Raw genomic sequence first — 17,896 nt, 5'->3', positions numbered from 1 at the left:
CCCTTTCAATGTCCCGTTGAACCTTTCCACCAGCCCATTTGTCTGAGGGTGGTAGGCTGTGGTCTTAAGGTGTTGCACCCCACAGCAGTCCCACAGGCACTTCATCACCTCCGCCATGAAGTTCCCACCCCGGTCCGTCAGGATCTCGGAGGGAAAACCCAGCTGACAGAAGACCTTGATTAGGGCGTCAGCCACCACGGGCGCCTCGAGGGAGGCCAAGGCAACTGCCTCCAGGTACGGCATTGCAAAATCCACTAGCGTCAGGATGTATTTCTTTCCTCTATGAGTCCTATGCTTCAGTGGTCCCACAATGTCCACGGCCACCCTTTGGAAGGGTTGGTCGATGATAGGGAGGGGCTGCAGGGGAGCCCTTCTCCTGTCCCCACTTCCGCCCGTCCACTGGCATGTCTCACAGGATTTGCAGTAGTCCGTCACATTCTGGGCAATTCTGGCCCAAAAAAATTCACCTGCAACTGCTGGCGTGTCCGTTCCCTGCCCATGTGACCAGCACACAGTAAATCGTGAGCCATGGAGAGCAATTGCTGTCTGTATTTCCTGGGTACTATGAGCTGGCACTGGGGCTCCCAGGTCTCAGCATGGTTCTTTGGCACCCACAACCGATACAGATGCCCCTTATCCCAAACCACCTGTTCCCTTTTGTCCGGAGTGAACTCAGTCTCTTGCTCCTGAGCCATCTGCCGGAGTCCCCCCAAGCTGGGGTCCTCCCGAACCTCCCGCTTGAACTCCTCTTGCCCAGCTAGGCAATCAGCAGGGAGTTCAGGTGCTCCTGCAGGGAGTGCACTCTCACCCTCAGGGACTTCCTGGGTCTCCTCCCTGATAGGCTCACCTCCCTCTGCCACTGATGGAATACACACCTCCCCAGGACTGTCACTTAACTCACCTGCGGGGTTGCTAGTTCCTTCTGGGACTGGTGTGCAATCGCTGTCTGCAGGGGTCCCTTCCCCTGCAGCCAATGGTGTGGCTGTCTCCTGGGGATTTTCTAACCTCCCCTCTTTAGCCTTCCTGCTCTGCAGGCGAGTCACCGCATGAACGGTGCAGGGCTTTGGCTCTTGGGTCTGTTCCCACCTCCGGAGCTGGGATTCCTGCTCCATAAGATCCTGTCCCACCAGGATGGGGACCGGAGCCCCTTCCAGTACCCCCATTTCCAGGTACGTTGCACAGTCGTTCCACACGACGGGTGCACGGACTACCGATACCGTCAGAGGTGGGGGCCCTACCACGTGAATAGTAAGGGTCTTGTCCGGGATTATGTCTGCGGGCGACACAAGGTTGGAATTGATTAATTGCACACAGGACCCCGTGTCCAGTTCCCTGGCAAGGGTCCTCTCCTTTACCATGATCACAGTCCGGTGGGGGGCCATCACCTCCTCCGAGTTCGTGATCCTGTAGCAACAGACACTCCCCTCAGAGTGGCTCCGGCCCTCCCCCTCACTGCTCACGGCTGTTGCACGCCTGACGGGCCTGGGTCTAGTGCTTAGCTTTGGGCAGTTGGGCTTGATGTGACCTTGCTCCCCGCAGTTATAGCACCCCCTCTTTTCCGAATTGGGTGGTCTGTCCGAATCAGGGGCCGCCTTGCGCTCTGCAGGAGGTGGCCCTCTTTCCCCTTTTTGACCTGGACCTCCCTTCCCCCCTCTTTGGGACACTTTTTGTTCCTTCCCAGAGTAGGGAGGCTTCTCACGGTTTAGCAACAGTCGGTCTGCAATTTCAGTGGCCTTGTGAACATCTTTGGGGTCCCTGTCCCTGACCAGGGTCTTAACCTCTCTTGGACATCAAAAATAGAATTGCTCCAGCACCAGGAGGTGGCATGCCTTATCTAAAGTGTCAGCCTTGGCTTGTGTTAACCATTTAACATATGTGTCGTACAACAGGGCCACATCATCAGTCAATGACTTTCCAGGGTGTGGGCGCATATTCTGGAATTTTTTCTGAAAATACTCTGGTCCTAACTTGAACCTTTTAGACACAGCAGCTTTAAAGGCATTATAGTCATCAGCTGCATCTGAGGGCAGGCTGTTCAGGACCACCGCCATGTTGCCTTCCACCAGAGCAGACAAGTGCATCACGATCTCTTCCTCCAGTACCTTGCACCGCTGGGCTTGTCTTTCCAAGTTGCTTAGGAACACCGCAGGATCGTCTCCGTCTTGGTAGCGAGCGAAGGCTGAGACGTCCAGTTTGGGCTGTTCCCCAGATGCTTGTGGAGTGCTCGCGTTTCCCCCGATGGTCGGCAGACGGAGCTGAGCCTCCAGCTTTTTCTCTTCCAGCTGGGCTTCCATCTCCATCCTTTTCACTTCTAGCTGTCGTTGTTCCCTGTCACACTGGGCCTCCAACTCCATCCTCTTCTCCTCCAGCTGTCGTTGTTCCCTCTTTTCCTCCATCTCCATTCTTTTTGCTTCTAGCTGTCATTGTTCCTTCTCGTGCTGGGCTTCCAGCTCCAGCCTTTTCAACTCCATCCTTTTCAGCTCCAGCTCATGGAGTCTCTGCCGCTCCCCCTCAGAGGATGATCTCTTGGCGGCCTCCGGACTTGACGAGCGGGAGTGTGCTCCTGGGTCGGTCTCAGGAGTTGTCGAGCGTGAAGCTGATGCTTGTCCTGACTCACTGGTGCACAAGAGTTTAACCAGCTCTTCCTTCTTTAGCCCTTTCTTCACCTGAAGGCCTCTCTCTTTTGCCAGTTCTTTCAGTTCAGGCACGGTCATCCGGACATACTCATCCGCCATCCTGACTACCTACACTACCCAGTCAACCTGATACCAAATTAGAAATTGTTTGCTCAAGGGATTTCAGTGACTCTATTCCTTTCCCCAAATTATGCCTCTAAAACAGCAGGGTATTCGGATCCCACTGCTACCACCACGTGTGGCGGGCCACTAGGGGGCGCTCCTGCATTGAGCCGCCCACCTCACTGCGCCCGACCACCGTCCAGGCTCCGAGTGCCTCCCTGGGGTGCCTCCCGTCCGGCCGACCCCTTCCCTGGAGCACACCCGCTAGCCTGGGTTCCCGCTGCCACCATCCACGGCTCTGGACTCAATTCTGGCTCTGTGCACCTTGGAAAACACAGGCCTGATTGTCCAATGGGTCCTAGACCCAATACAAGCACTTGGGGCACTTCCCCAAGTCAGGGGCTTATTAGGAAGCCTCCCTTAGTCCACAGACCTAAGGGGGCTCCTCGGCATAATTCAGACCCACCCCTCAATAAGTCTCCCACACCGGTCACAAGGAGAACTTTATTGATCACAGGGGGTAGGGCGGAAACAGGGTAAAAGGTAGAGCAGTATCACAGAAATATCAGAGAAATCCCATAGAGCAAACCAGTATGGCTGAGGTAGCCTTTTGATCTTGCATCTGAGTTACTGTCAGCTAAATATCTAGTCTGATCTTGAGTAGCTTACTCACACGCATCGTCCAGAGGTGGTTGGAGTTTCCTCTGGAGGCAGGCACTCTTGGAGCATGCGGTGATGAGGAGAGAGCCAGTTTCAGATTCACCTGGATGACCGCATGGCTAATGGCTGCCTTCTTCCTGGCCCGGGCCTTTAAATAACCTCTCTGACCTCAGCCGCCCGGTCCAATCGAAGCTGCCAGTGCTGGCCACTCGCCAACCAATCTGAAAAAGCATCACTGGCTACCTGGGCCAGTGAGCGGGGCTTCCCCCCCAGCTGACCACAGCATCCGCCTCCTAGGCACCAGGCTTTTGTCATGTAGACAAGGTGGGAGATCCCCACCCTGAGGGATTCAACACCAGCCTCTCCCGCTGGCAGAGACAGATCTCTGGAGAAGGGTACAGACGGTGGCATTTCTGCCACACTATGAGGGTGGTCAAGCATTGGAACAGAAATCCCAGAGAAGTTGTGGAACCTCCATTCCTGGACAGGTCCAAGAGCGGGTTGGAGAGACACTTGGCTGGGATGGTTTGGTCAGGGATGATCCGGTCTCAAGCAGGGGGCTGGCTTAGATGTGACCTCCTGAAGTCCCTTCCAGCCCCACTTTCCCATGATCTTATGACGATCCCCATGGATTCCAACACCATCCCTTGACCCTCTGAGCCACAGCATCAAGACATAGTTTCACAGTTTCTAGGGTCAGAAGGGACCTGAACAGATCATCAAGTCCAACCCTCTGCCCCGGGCAGGACTGAGTGCTGGCATCATAATACCCCAGCCAGATATCTATCCAACCTCCTCTTGAAGACCTCCATGGTAGGGGAGAGCACCACCTCCCTTGGGAGCCCATTCCAGTCCCTAGCAGCCCTAACCATAAAGCAATGCCTCCTAATATCAAGTCTGACCCTGCTCTCAATCAATTTGTGGCCATTATTCCTTGTTATCCCAGGTGGTGCCCAGGAGAACAGAGCCTCACCTATTCTCTGCTGGCTCCCCCTGGTGCGTTCATATATAGACACCAGATCCCTTCTCAGTCTTCTCTTTTGGAGGCTGAATAGATTCAGGCCCTTTAGTCTATCTTAATAGGGCCTGGCTTGCTGCCCTGACCATGTGAATGGTCCTTCTCTGAATCCTCTCACGGTTAACCACATCCCTCCTGAAGTGCAGCACCCAGAACTGGATGCAGTACTCCAACTGTGGCCTGACCAGCACTGCATAGAGGGGGAGGATCATCTTCCTGGACCTACTTGTGATGCACCTGTAGATGCACAACAAGGTGTGGTTAGCCTTACTGACTGTGTTCTCACATAGGGATCTTGCAGTCATTGTTGAATCCAGGATGGACATGAGCTGCCTTTTAGCCACTGTGCTGTTGAGAAGGGTGTTCCCCAGTCTATAGGTGTGTTGCTGGTTCCTTCTCCCTAGATGCAGCACCTTCCACTTGTCTGCATTGAATTGCATTGTATTCTCACCCACACACCCGTCGCAGAAAAAACACTTGTACTCTGTGTTTTTCGTGAAGCAGGTCAGTCGAAGCTTTATTAAGCTACAGCTATAAAGGGGGGGGGGGGGGGGGGGAAAAGGGAATTTCTTCCTTCTTCCCCCCACTTACAAGGAATGCAAAAGTTCTTATACATTTTAGTTGCGCAAGATCATCTTTACATAACCAATCATGATATAGGTTCCACCCAAAGCTCTAGGTACTTTCCACACATCCTTGCAACTAACCGTCGAAAACTGTAAAATTAGCAAAAGCATCAGCTTTTCCATGAATTATGTTTTAAGCAATCTTATCTACTTCCCTTATCTGCTAACTGTACTTGAGCAATATTTTTACTTCCCTTTTTTAATTTTCCTCCACACATCCCCCCTTTGAGACTTTAATAGTCTCACTATTTCTATACTCTTATATTCATAAAATCCCAGAAAACTTCCTGTAATTCTTCATACTCATCTTCCGTAGGCCTTCTCTCTCTTTCTTGTTGCATCATTTGTAGCGTCATGACATTGTTTATTGCTGGGTTTGGTTGGGACAGGCAAAAAAACAGCAGCGAAAGCAAAGGTATATAATGCAAATCAAAAGGATTACAATAAAAAAATATCAAGAGCCCACGTATAACAGTAGATCCTAATGAACCAAATAAAGAACCAAACCGAGGACCAAAACTCCATTTCGCTAGATTTGTGGAGCTTGGCCGCTTCCTTACAAATATGATTGGCCAAATCGTGTATTTCCTCAGAGTTGCCTGGAATATAGGTGCAACATTCTTTTCCTATCAAAGCACAGACTCCTCCTTTACTGGCTAAAGTGAAGTCTAGAGCTACGCGATTTTGTAAAACCATGGTTTGCAGTGCTACCATCTCTTTAGACCGACTGTCCCAAGAATCTGCAGTATCATTACTTACTCGTTCTAATATATTAGCCAACAACCTAACTTCTTGAATTGTCCTGCCTATACCATACATAGGAAACAGTATAGCACCAAATTGTTCTTCTTCAGTGATTTCTCTCTTTTTTCTCACTGTTCTGAAAGAAAGGGAAGACAAATGTCGAATAGCTGGTGTAATATCTCCAAGATAACATGATCCTGACCAGTTGTCAGGTAGCCAAAAATATGCACGATCTCCACAAATATAATAAGTTCCATTATATGCCATCCATTTCCTGTGTTGCGCATGAGTACTATTTAAAATGACGGTTGGTGCATTGGCTGAACAGTTAAAGGATATGTGTCCGTATCCCTTAAATTTTAAAGCTTACATTATTGTTTATTAAAGAACAATCAATAGTATAATTACAGGTACTAGTTCCTACCCTTCTGGCATCATTATATTTATAACACAAAAGTCCAGGAATGTTTCTGGCTAACTGGATACGTGGAAATGAAGCAGGATCAGAAGAGGGAGGAGGGCGTTGGGAGAAGGTCCGATTTGACCAAAATCCTTGGCATTCACTTTCGTTGTGCTGTGGGTCATACATATCACAAAAGTCGGTCCAGTTAAGGGATAAAGCAACCATGGGTACCCCCATCAGCGTACTAAGAGGCAAGTGGGAATATATCCAACATCTGGAAACATTTAAATCCTTTACATACTGGTAAGATAATTGAAGAAAAGCATTTTGGTGATAATGCCAACGTGGGAGTGATCTCTTGGATCTAAGGGAGGGCTCAGTTTGATTTTTCAAGTTTTTTTGCAGCGGTGTGTTCCTTAAATTGTGCAAAATAATGAAAAGTAAAAGACTGAGGGACACCCAGATCATAAACAACCAACCCCACCTCGGGAACCAGGAACTAGGTAGAGGCCTTCTTCCTCTCCCGAAGGGCGTAACGGTGTTGCTGTGGTGCATCCTTCTCAGTCTGTGATGGTAGGTCCTTTTTAGCAGTATTTGATGCTGGAATGGTTTGTTCACTAATTGATGAATCTGGTTGGATTGAAGGATTGTGTTCAGGGGAGAGTTCTCTATTAGCACTTGAGACCTGATGCTCCTCACTTGCTTGAGTGAAGTCCTGAGGTTCTTTGTCCTTGGCCTCAGGGAGAGTTCTTAATCTTGGTTGAAATACTGCTGCTTCAGGGTTTAATGGGGGTGATACCTTCTTGCAGTGTGAAGCGTGAGTCCAGGTCTGATGCCCTTGACAACAAGCAGCAGTATTAGTGGTCAAAAGTACTTGAAAAGGTCTTTTCCACCGAGGTTGAAGAGCATTTTTCCGTTGATAGACCTTTACGTAAACCCAATCTCCTGGTTCGAGGTTGTGACAGGGGACTTCTGGTGGTTGTGGCAAGGCTTCTCGGGCCTGTGAATGAAGAGATCTAACAGATTTGATTAAAGCCTTACAATTAACTGATGAGACTGTGAATTATTGCAAGTCAACTTGGTGTAGGGCAACAGGTGGTGTGGCTGGCATCCTCATGGGTCGCGCCATAAGTATTTCATAAGGGGTCAGGCCATGCTTTCTATTGATAGTGTTCCTAATATGCATGAGAGCAATAGGCAGCACATCAGGCCATTTAAGGCCTGTTTCAGCACAAATCTTTGAAATGCGTACCTTTAAATCAGAGTTTTTACGTTCTACAGCACCACTTGATTGTGGATGATAACTGCAGTGTAGGTGTTGCTGTATGTTGAGTGCTTGACAAATGTTTTTTATTATTTGTCCTGTGAAATGGGTGTTGTGGTCGCTATCTAGTGTGAGGGGCAGCCCAAATCTAGGGATGAATTCTTTAAGCAATTTTTTTGCTACAGTGATAGAATCAGCATGTACGCACGGGCTGGCTTCTACCCATCCAGAGAACATATCAATAACAACAAGAATATACTCATAAGAACAGCACTAGGTAGCTGTACAAAATCAATTTGCAGATTTACAAAAGGTCCCCAAGGAAGGGGATGGGCTGTGGGTGTTGTTTTTACCCGTTGCCCAATGTTGAGCGCTAAACAGATGTGACAGGAGCTACAGTACTGTTGTGCCATGGAAGGAAAATTTGGGGCAAATCAATTTTTCTTTACTGTAGCAATCATCCCCCCTTTGCTCGTATGGGCCGCAGAGTGGGTTAAACGGGCAAGATGCGGTCTATTTTGCCTAGAGAGCTTTTGCCACATGAGCCAATTTATGTCAGCCCATGTTGGATTGTAGCAGTTTATAATGGTTTGTAACTCTTCCTGAAATTTTTCTGGGTCCTCTCTAATTTTGGGAAATTTTGGGGTTAAATTATAAAGATCACCTGGTGTCCAAGGTGCACGTACAGTAATTATGTTCTGTCCGCTTGGGCCGATTCCCGGCATCTGTCTTAAGGGGTAGGCTGGGAGAGTTAGATTTCCTCGAGGTCTGAGAATAATGGGAGATCTTTCTTCCTCCATTCCTGCTCTCCTAGGGAAAGTACAGGCAAGTGATCCAGGGGTCATTTGCCATTTTGGTGACGACTGAATGATGGTGGAACTGGAGGATGAGTTTGGACTAGTAATTTCAGTGGAAGAGGTTACCAAGGGAGTTTCAATCAATGGAGGGCTGACCGGGGTTGCAGCCTGTTGAACGGGTGGTTGCTGATGAGGGGGTTCCAGGAGGGCAGGATTTGCACAAGAGTCAAGAACATCCTCTGCTGGTTCTAGTGAGGGGGCGCCCCAGGCAGTGCTGGATATATTGGAGTAGCAGCCAGCGTATAAATTTGGGGGAGCAGCCAATTTCTCCCGAGCAGCCTTCAACTGCTGCTTTAAAATTTATCTTGAGAATCTTTTAAACTTCGGGTGCGAGATTCCGTCCGCCTTTTGGACATCTCATCATACCAATAAAAAAAACCACACACACACACCCCCCACTGACTCTGCGGGACCTTAGGCCCGCAGGACTATACAGCCTCTCTTAAGTGCACTATTTTATCCTGATCAAAAGTTCTTTCTAGCGGGAACTGCTTCACCGTATCATCCCTGGTATACCAATTCCACTTATTCAAATAGTTACAGGTTTTAGGGGAATAATGAGTGTACATATAATATGCTGGGGTCCCTTGGGGGGGGGGGAGGGGGGGCAGGAACTGGTTTGGACTGACCGGTTCCCATACTCAGTCACACATAGGAAAGGCTTATTTAGGATGTCCGGGCCGCTCAGTGCCCTGCCCCACAGTTTTCACTGCCCAGACATAAGGCTTCTGACCCAACACGGGCTCATAGAATGGAAATGAGGAGGAAGACACAGAAGGGATCCTTTCACTCCTGTCCTTGGCAGAAGCTACTGGGACAGGGGTTGGAAGAGACAAAAGCACTTAGATGCCTTGTCCACTGCATCACGAGGTTCTGGCTGGGCCTCCTTGCTTTCGACACTGCCTATTTAGGCAGTATCGGGGCAGCTAGGTCCAGCCTTAGTCCCAGACCTGGTCAGTGGCTCATTGTTTTCTAAATACTCATACACGCACACTCATGCATTCAATCAGACCTCCCCTTTCACACCACCTTAGTTAATTAACTACAAGCCCAATGTGCTGCTGGGTGAAAATACCTCAAAACAATTTCCTCATATAAAATGTATGTTTCCAGACATAAAAGAGAATTTTACCAGACAGAAGATTTTAGCCGGCAGTACGGTTCAGACTGACCTGTATTAACAAGGTTCGGATCCAGTTACCATGGCCAAGGTGGGAGCCTACAGGCAGTCCTCCTCCGAAACCCCAATAGAGATTTTGAATTAGGTCTCTTACCTCTTGAGTTTGGCGCCTCGAGGTTCGGAGGGGGCAGTCCGCGGTTCTCTCCCCTCAATCCGTGTCGTGGATCCGAGTCACGGCACCAAGAATTGTCGCGGAAAAACCACTTGTACTCTGCGTTTTTCGTGAGGCAGGTCAGTCAAAGCTTTATTAAGCTACAGCTGTAGGGGGGGAAAAAAAAATCTCTGCTCAGATCCTGCACAACTGTGCACCGAGGACATCCCCTGGGGCAGCTCTGCAATGAAAATGGCAGCCTGGCTGCGAGCCAGGGCATCTGCTGACCTGCAACAGTGCTCCTTGCCCAGAGGAGCTGTCCTGCCAGACAGGTCCCACGTATCCAGGACTGCTTTATGGCTACGAAAGAGCCAGCGGACCAATTCCTCCCCTCACCAGCACATGCATTAGGCATGAAAAAGCAGTTTGTGGGCAGGAAGTCTCTCTAGAGGACTAAAGGCACTTCAAGCAGTAATCCCCTTCCTCCGCAGTCTGAATGTGCATCTGCATTCGGGATGCTCCCACAGGGGGATCAGATCCTAAGGCCTCAGAAGGTACAATCAAGCAGAGGAGCGTGGTCAGAAACTAGTGTTAGCCTCACAGCGCTCGATCCTGCTGGCTACGGAAAACATCAGCTCCCTATACCTGAGCAATACAGGCCTCGGTACACAAATGACTACATGTCACCTGGAGGCCAGAACCACGTACGCAGGAGTCTCAGATAAACCTGTAGCACCATGGTAAGATGGTGTTACGGGTGTATCACCCCAGACTCCTGAATACCTGTGCGAGGCTAGTGCTTCCGCCAGGCATTGGCTTGGAGAGTTTATTAGAAAGGACGGACAGGCCGGGGCCAGCTTGAAGCCAATGGCAGGAGCAAAAGCTCTGCAAGAATCTAATGAACACAGACCCTGAACAGATCCGGTTGGCCAAACAGCATCTGAATACTCTTGGCAACAGAATCCCTGACTTCTTGTGAGTGACCCCCACAGCTGTACCCAAGCAGGGGGATGCTAAGGTGCCAATACGTTTTTCCACTGCAGAAGCGCTGAAGTCTCCTGGGATTTTCAAGTCATGTCCAGCTGTTCCCGTCACATGCTGGGGAAAGCTCATCTCTCACTGTGTGATGCAGTTGTCTCCCATATCCTAAGCATATATGTCCGATATCGCTGTCCTTAGGTCCTCAATCTCTCTGTGCAGCTACTTTACCTCCGTCAGTGTTTTAGTAAGTCCATCTGGGCTCAGCAAGTCTGCCTTCTCCTTGGCCGAGCACTGCACAGTGTATAGGGAGCTGATGTTTTCCGTAGCCAGCAGGATCGAGCGCTGTGAGGCTAACACTGGTTTCTGACCATGCTCCTTTGCTTGATTGTACCTTCTGAGGCCTTAGGATCTGATCCCCCTCTGGGAGCATCTCGAATGCAGATGCACATTCAGACTGCGGAGGAAGGGCATTACTGCTTGAAGTGCCTTTAGTCCTCTAGAGAGACTTCCTGCCCACAAACTGCTTTTTCATGCCTAATGCACGTGCTGGTGAGGGGAGGAATTGGTCTGCTGGCTCTTTCGTAGCCATAAAGCAGTCCTGGATACGTGGGACCTGTCTGGCAGGACAGCTCCTCTGGGCAAGGAGCACTGTTGCAGGTCAGCAGATGCCCTGGCTCGCAGCCAGGCTGCCATTTTCATTGCAGAGCTGCCCCAGGGGGATGTCCTCGGTGTACAGTTGTGCAGGATCTGAACAGAGATTTTTCCCCCCCCCTACAGCTGTAGCTTAATAAAGCTTCGACTGACCTGCTTCACGAAAAAACGCAGCATACAAGTGGTTTTTCCGCGACACACCTCTGTAACCTGTCTAGATCTGGTTGGATTCGGTCCCTCCCCTCCAGCGTGCCCACTTCTCCCCCATCTTTGTGTCATCTGCAAATTTGGACAGCGTGCTTTCCATGCCCACCTCCAAATCACTGATAAAACTTCAGTTTACTATCAAGAAAGGATTTAGCTTAGAAAGATCAATAGTTTACTAGACCGGAGATCCTCCCCCTCCACCATCAAGGCAGTCTTAGAGGTCTACTTGGTGGACTTCGACCCATGCAGCAAAATGACATTTCAAAAGGCCAAGAACAGAGACCAGATGCAAGACATTGAGCTGGGAGCACATCTCAGCAGTACCTTAATAAAAACTTCTAGGCCTGTGCGAAGCGGCTAGTAATTGCTTTGGATTTGGCTGATTCAGGGGACAGCGATTCGGTGATTCAAATCACTGTCCCAATTTGATTCAGCCGAATTGGATTCAGAGATTTGGCAGCAGCTGAATCTCTGAATTAGCCAGGCCAGGCCCGGCCCGGCCCGGCCCATCCCCCGCCCGCTCTCCCAGTCCAGCGGTGGCTGCCCTGCCTACCCCAGCTCCCGGCACTGGGGGAAAAAAGCCCTAACTCAGCAGGTGCTGCCGGGTGGGGGGCGATCCCCACAGCCCCATGCTGCATGGGGGGCTCTGTGCAAGCCCCCAAACCCCATCACCTCCACTCCCCCATGGGTGCCCTGCCTGGGCCAGCTCTGGCCCTTTAAGAAAAAGAACAAAACTTGAAGAATCCCGGGACTCGCTGCTCTTGCTGCAGGGGTGATCACTTCCTCCCACGGCTCCACGCCACGTGGGGGGCTCTGCATGAGTCCCCAAAGCCCCAAAGCAGCACTAGGAGTGGCGAGTCCTGGGGATTTTCGTGGCTTTTTTTCTTTTCTTAAAGGGCTGGAGCCCTGGCAGGCGGGGCGCCTGTGGGGGGAATGAGGGGCTCGTGGCAGAACCAGCACACAGCATGGGGAAGTGGGGGGCAGCAGAGATTACCCCCCACCTGGGAGCACCCTGTGAGAACTGGGGCTTTTTTAAAGTACAGGGAGCTGGGGCAGGCAGGGGCAGCTGTGGGAGCAGGCGGGGGTCGGGGGGGGGGTCGGGGGGCTGGCAGGGGTCCCCCCATGGTCCCCTCCCCTGCCCCTAGTACTTACCACCTCAGAGTCAGCTGCAGCTCCCTGCTGCAGCCAGGGGGGACTGCTCAAATCATTAAAGCTCTCTGAACCTTTGCAGAAGATTTGGACAGCTTTGAATCTATTCAGACCTTTAAATTGGTCCCAGATTTGATTCAGATTTGGAGATTCAGCCACCGACTCAGGCCGAATCTCCTCCGAATCAAATCACCACCCAAAGCTTTGCACAGCCCTACACAATTTCCCCCATCAGCAGAGACCAGAGCACACCTTGAACCTGGGAAATCTGGGGAACATACTTCCTCAAAGTGTCTCCAAGCTAAATAACTCCACCACAACCCACTGAGCCCAAAAAAGCAACTCCAATAACTAGGAAAAAAACCCACAGCCCTATAAGGCAGGCATCAGCCTACTGAATCACCTACCCTTCTTCATTCTCTGATGACAGTCACAGAGGCAAAAAGGAAACACCTGGGTACTTTATAGATCAAAAGGGGGCAAGGTTTTTGGCATGTGGGCCACAAGTTAGGCAATGAGTGCCCCTGTACCTCCCCAGCCCTTAGCCTCTACCCTCTCTCTTATATGCCACATATACTCCCCAGTCTGCTGCATGTGCATGCCACATGCAGAAGCTACCCATGCCACTTTTAACACGATCTATGGGCTGGCTATTTCCAGTAGAGACTATAGAAAACTGAGGGGAAGAAAAAGAAAAAACAGGATTTTTTTTTTTTTTTTTTAGAACAGAAAAGCATCAAAACTAAACCTTTCTTCAACTAAAAACATCCCAATCCATAATAGTGTTTGCTCTTAAGGAGAGCAGATCCCTCACCCCCAAACAAAGAGCACATTTGCATTGTTATAAGAACTTGCCTCCTCTTTTCTTAGCCAATTAACTTAGATCTTATTTCACTCACCAAAGTAATTAGCATGTTTCTGTAGGCCTGACCATCATATACACAACCAGGGAGAAAGAGATCCCACAACGCTCCACAGTATAACAAAATGAAGAACAGGAGTGACCTGCGATGCTTTTATATGTGTGATGCACCCCCGGCCTGCTGCTCGGGATACTGGGAGTTGTAGTCTCCCAGCTGGATTGCGATGAGGGGTGGTTCTTCATGGAAGGTACTAGTTCAGGTGGGGCCCATCAGCAACACCTGTCTCCTCATGGGTACCTCCCCCTTGTGTTTTTTTGGGTGAAGCTCAGCCCTGGTTAGCTCAGCTCACTTGGGGGATGTATCTCAAAATTTCACTGGCTACGTCCCCTTCCCTCTGACTGGGCCAGTGGGAACACAGCATACCTGATTGGGCCAAGCAGGTTGTTCCCAGCTATATAAGGCTCATAGGTGGGTTATACCCACATGCCTCTTTTTTTTCTGTGAGCTGGGGTTTCCTTACAGGCACTGCCATGGAGTGTGTGAGTAGGGGCTAGGATGTTTTTGTTTTCCTGGGTGGGTTTCTTCCGTGCTCTCCTTGGTTGTTGCTGTGCCAAGTAAAGGGATAATCTAGCTGTGTTTTAAGTCATCTGGGGGCTGGGGCTGGGGTTGGGCTGTGGTGGGCTCTGGGCTTTCTGAGTGGAGTTAGCTACTTAAGGGGTAGGGGGAATACTTGCAGCTCCTGCCCCCATGATACTTGTTTCTCTTCTTTCCCTGCCAAATCTCCTCCTAGAGTAGAAGTTGCCCTGCCCATGGGGGCTGGCTCTGACCCCCTCTCATCACAACAGTAATGAGGGCATTACTGGAGAATGCTCATCTCTCTTCTGCCCCCCCCCCCCCCCAGGTGATAGTTGTGACCCATCTGAATATCCAACCAGGTGACCGCGTTGAATTGAAGGGACAAGTGGCACCTGATGCCAAAAGGTGAGGCTGAGTCCATGGCTGGAAATATGTTAATAGCTTGTTTGTGGAAGAGGGGTTGTTCCACAGTGTAGGCTCCCTCTAGGACCCCAGGAGGGGCTCAGTCCCCCCTTATTTAAAGGAACAACAGTCACCCTTGACCTCTGCTGTCCCCTATCTGTACTCTCCCAGCCCATGGGTGCATGGAGACCCTCCCCCTTCTTCCTTCCCCCCATGCCCAACCCTGTGGATGGAGGGTATTGGGGTGCCATGGGGATGATATAAGGGGAGACCAGCTCAAGCTGGTGTGACTATGAGGTTAGGGGGGCTGGGTCTCCCAGGGTTGTCTTGCCTGCATTTAGTGACTTTTTTTTGTGTGTGGAGTCCCACCAAAAAAAAAAAAGAGGGCCCTGGCTGCCCTTGCACAGGCTGAGCTCACCCCAATGAGGTATGGCAGGCCCCAAAGTGGAGGATTCTGGGATCCTGTCTCAGGGGGTCTTGTCTATGCTTTCTTCCCCACAGCTTTGCTGTGAATCTGGGTCGGAGTGGCTTGGACCTGGCCCTTCACTTCAACCCCCGGTTTGAGAGCCAGGGTGATGCCTGGACCATTGTCTGCAACTCGCTGCAGAAAGGGGAGTGGGGGGAAGAGCAGCGTGAGCCCCGCTTCCCCTTCCAGCAGGGGCAGGAAGGGAAGGTGAGGGGTCAGCTTGGTGTTGGGGCACAGTCTCTTGGGGGAGGGGGTTGGAGAGGGGAATCACAATTGTAGAATGTGTTGGCTGGATGGATCTCCAGCCCTACCTCTTCTGTGGTGTCTCAGCCCCCTTTCCTCCCAGCTGAGGGCAAGGCCTTGTCTAGGGGAAGATCACAGTTTTTTTTGTTCTTCCATGGGTGAGCTGACCTGTATGGGATCTGACTTCTGGGGACCTTCTCCTTTTCCCCAGCCCTTCTTGTGCCCTACTTGAAGGGGTCTGGAGGTAAGGCTGCTCTTCAAGGAAGGTCACATCTTCCTTGTTGGGCCCCTTGGAGGAGGTAGTTGGGTGGAAATATTTCCCAGAACCTATCTCCCAGAAGAAGAGTCTGGGTGCTCTCCCTAGCTACAGGTTATGGGGGGGATAACTCCTTCTTGGGTGAGTGGGGACAAGCTCAAACCCCCAAGCTCTCCCTGACCCCTCACCCCTTTCCCTCCCACCTAGATGACCTTCTCCTTTGATGCCCAGGAGATGTGTGTGACACTACAAGAACATTTGGAGCTTACATTCCCAAACCGCCTGGGGCTGGAAACTATCTCCTTCCTCTCAGTGGAAGGAGACTTCAAGGTCACCTCCCTCAAGTTCAAGTAGCTGCATCCTGTTCTGTTAACTCTGCTCCTTCTGTGGGGCATATGGAGGATACTGACCAATAAACTTAACTTTGCTCTTCACTTTCTTCTGCCTCCTTGACTTCTCATTCACCCTAGCTATTTCCCTCCTATAGCAAGCTCAGCTTTTTCCAGAAAAAGAGAAGACTGAGCTCTCCAAGTCTCAGGAATGCCAAAGCTGGACCTTCAGCGTGTCTCTTGTTGGAGAGAGGGGGAAATACCATAGATGAGTCTAGCAGTAGAGCATCCTTTTTCCTGGATACCAGCTAGGTGGACTTGCTGTGCCAGTGACGCAACACCCACGGTGCCTCAACAAGTGGCTGCAAGAACTCCTATGAAGAGGAAGAAATGGGGAAGGACTCTGTTCTGGTACAGGGGGCCTGCAAGAGAGCCTGATAGGTGGGGTACCAATAGAGCAAGAGGATGCTATACCTATATGGTGTGCTGCCCAAAAGCAGCCATTCTCAATCAAGGGGGCTGTGGCACCCTGGGTTGTCCTGGCCCCCTTCCAAGGGGGCTGTCGGGGTGCCAACACCTATCTATTATTCACAAGACAAACCTAGAGACCTCCAATAAGGATCTAGACTACCTGAACTTTCTTGCTCAGCTGGGTTCTTTACAGCAGGAGAATTGCTCCCTTATTTTCTTTATTATTTTCCCCCCCCCCCCCCCCCCCCCCTAAAAGGGGCGGATTTCTTGGGCTGATCTCTCCTACTGGACTGACTATGTGGGAAAGACTTGAAAGAGAATGTCTTTCATTGGAAAGTTCATCTAACTCAATCCTAGCTATATGATTGGTCCAATAAAAAAGATTACCCTAACAACCTTGGAGGGAAGAGTCAGGCCTGGACTTACCTCCATACCTGAACTCTGACCTAGTCCCTACCTTGCCTCAGTGGCTTAAACATCAGGCCAGACTGTCTAGAACCTTGTTCCTTGCGCTCCCCTGCTGGTCTCAGCCCCCTGTGGCTATATTCAGGGGTGCTTATGAGTTTCAGAGAGGGTGGAAGTTTCTACAATGCTTCAACAGATCAGGGAAGTCACTGGGTCTGTTTCTTCATAAGTGTTTGGGCACCCACCCCATGCATCACATTCTACCATCCACCCCAGGACTTGTCAAGGCAGGATCTGAAGCTTAAATGCCCCAAAGATGCTACAGGGGTGTAGGTTGTAGCCGTGTTGGTCTAAGGACATAGGCAGACAAGGTTCCTTGGGTGAATTCGATATATTTTATTAGACTAAAATTTAATACTTGTCAGAGTCATTTGTTGACTTGGTATGTTTATTGTGTGCATAGGGGATAGAGGGGAGGGAAAAACAAGCATATATTGCCAACTACGGGTCCAGAACACAGATGGGATACCAGCTTGGTGTTTTCACTCAGATCTTGAAAGAGGAATCACTCAAGGTTTCTGAGATGGGATCCCTCCATCCCTCTTTTCTGTCCTGGCATCCTGGAAGTACGGAGTGTAGGTGCCATTTGTTCTGGCTTTTGGCTGGAAGAAGAGTTCAGAAGATCCCCTCCCAGCTCTATTTACCAGTTCAGAGCACAAGTATATTTCCACCCAAGAAGATGAGGAGGGTGACAAGTGTTGTATGTTTTCCCATCACTGGCAGAATCTTCTTGGCTTTTCTTGAGAGGCTCTCCATCCTGATGGCTGAACATTGTACATGACTTTCTCTTGTAAAAAGATGATCACAATTTCTTTCTCATCTTGGCCAGAGATGAAGACCAACACAATTATCCCACTCTAATTGATCATCTTGGCATTCTCCTGTATGATCCATGGTTCCTGGGGGAAGTCAGGGCCTTCTCCAAACACTCAGCCAGCTCAAATGTCAGCTGTCTGTTGGCCTCCAAGCTGGCCCAGGCATGCAGGATGTTCTCTATGCTCAAGGGCTCGAGGCCACAGGAGTTCTTCCTGCCCTTAGCCATGATACCTTCCTGTTGATTTCATAGACACTAGGGCTAGAAGGGACCTCGGAAGATCATCAAGTCCAGGCCCCTGCCTAAAGGGCAGGAAGTCAGCTGGGGTCAGGATCCCAGCAAGATAAGCATCCAATTTACTCTTAAAGGTGTTCCATGTAGGTGCTTGAACCACCTCTGATGGCGGGCTGTTCCAGACCTTGGGGGCTCAGACAGTAAAGAA

The 17,896-nt window shown here is 50.3% G+C and overlaps 1 protein-coding gene and 1 long non-coding RNA gene across 3 annotated transcripts; one reads left to right on the top strand and one right to left on the bottom strand.

Moving 5' to 3' along the window:
* Positions 1 to 4,966: 4,966 nt before the first annotated feature.
* Positions 4,967 to 13,611, bottom strand: LOC102565341 (uncharacterized). 2 transcript variants are annotated; one of them, XR_009455437.1, is made up of 4 exons: positions 13,469 to 13,611; positions 9,585 to 9,748; positions 8,118 to 8,263; positions 4,967 to 7,189 (listed from the first exon to the last, which is right to left on the bottom strand). It is a non-coding gene; the product is annotated as an uncharacterized LOC102565341 (long non-coding RNA). The 2 variants fall into 2 exon arrangements; XR_009455438.1 differs by having other exon boundaries at positions 8,140 to 8,263.
* Positions 13,612 to 13,890: 279 nt separating this feature from the next.
* On the top strand, positions 13,891 to 15,809 carry LOC102565490 (16 kDa beta-galactoside-binding lectin). Its single transcript, XM_014595748.3, has 4 exons — positions 13,891 to 13,971; positions 14,334 to 14,413; positions 14,912 to 15,083; positions 15,583 to 15,809. Exons 1-4 carry the CDS (start codon positions 13,963 to 13,965, stop codon positions 15,727 to 15,729), a joined length of 408 nt encoding a protein of 135 aa, XP_014451234.1. The 5' UTR covers positions 13,891 to 13,962; the 3' UTR covers positions 15,730 to 15,809.
* Positions 15,810 to 17,896: the final 2,087 nt, after the last annotated feature.

Source organism: Alligator mississippiensis, chromosome 11, assembly GCF_030867095.1.
Source record: "Alligator mississippiensis isolate rAllMis1 chromosome 11, rAllMis1, whole genome shotgun sequence".
Lineage (NCBI taxonomy): Eukaryota > Metazoa > Chordata > Crocodylia > Alligatoridae > Alligator > Alligator mississippiensis.
The sequence above is the reverse complement of the archived record's forward strand: the minus strand, read 5'-3'. Positions and strand labels throughout refer to the sequence as shown.

Bases quoted from the DNA above. Each gene is read 5' to 3' on its own strand.
- LOC102565490 (XM_014595748.3), top strand. The intron at 14,414-14,911 runs GTGAGGCTGAGT...TCTTCCCCACAG, and splicing joins GTGGCACCTGATGCCAAAAG to CTTTGCTGTGAATCTGGGTC. The intron at 15,084-15,582 runs GTGAGGGGTCAG...CCTCCCACCTAG, and splicing joins AGCAGGGGCAGGAAGGGAAG to ATGACCTTCTCCTTTGATGC.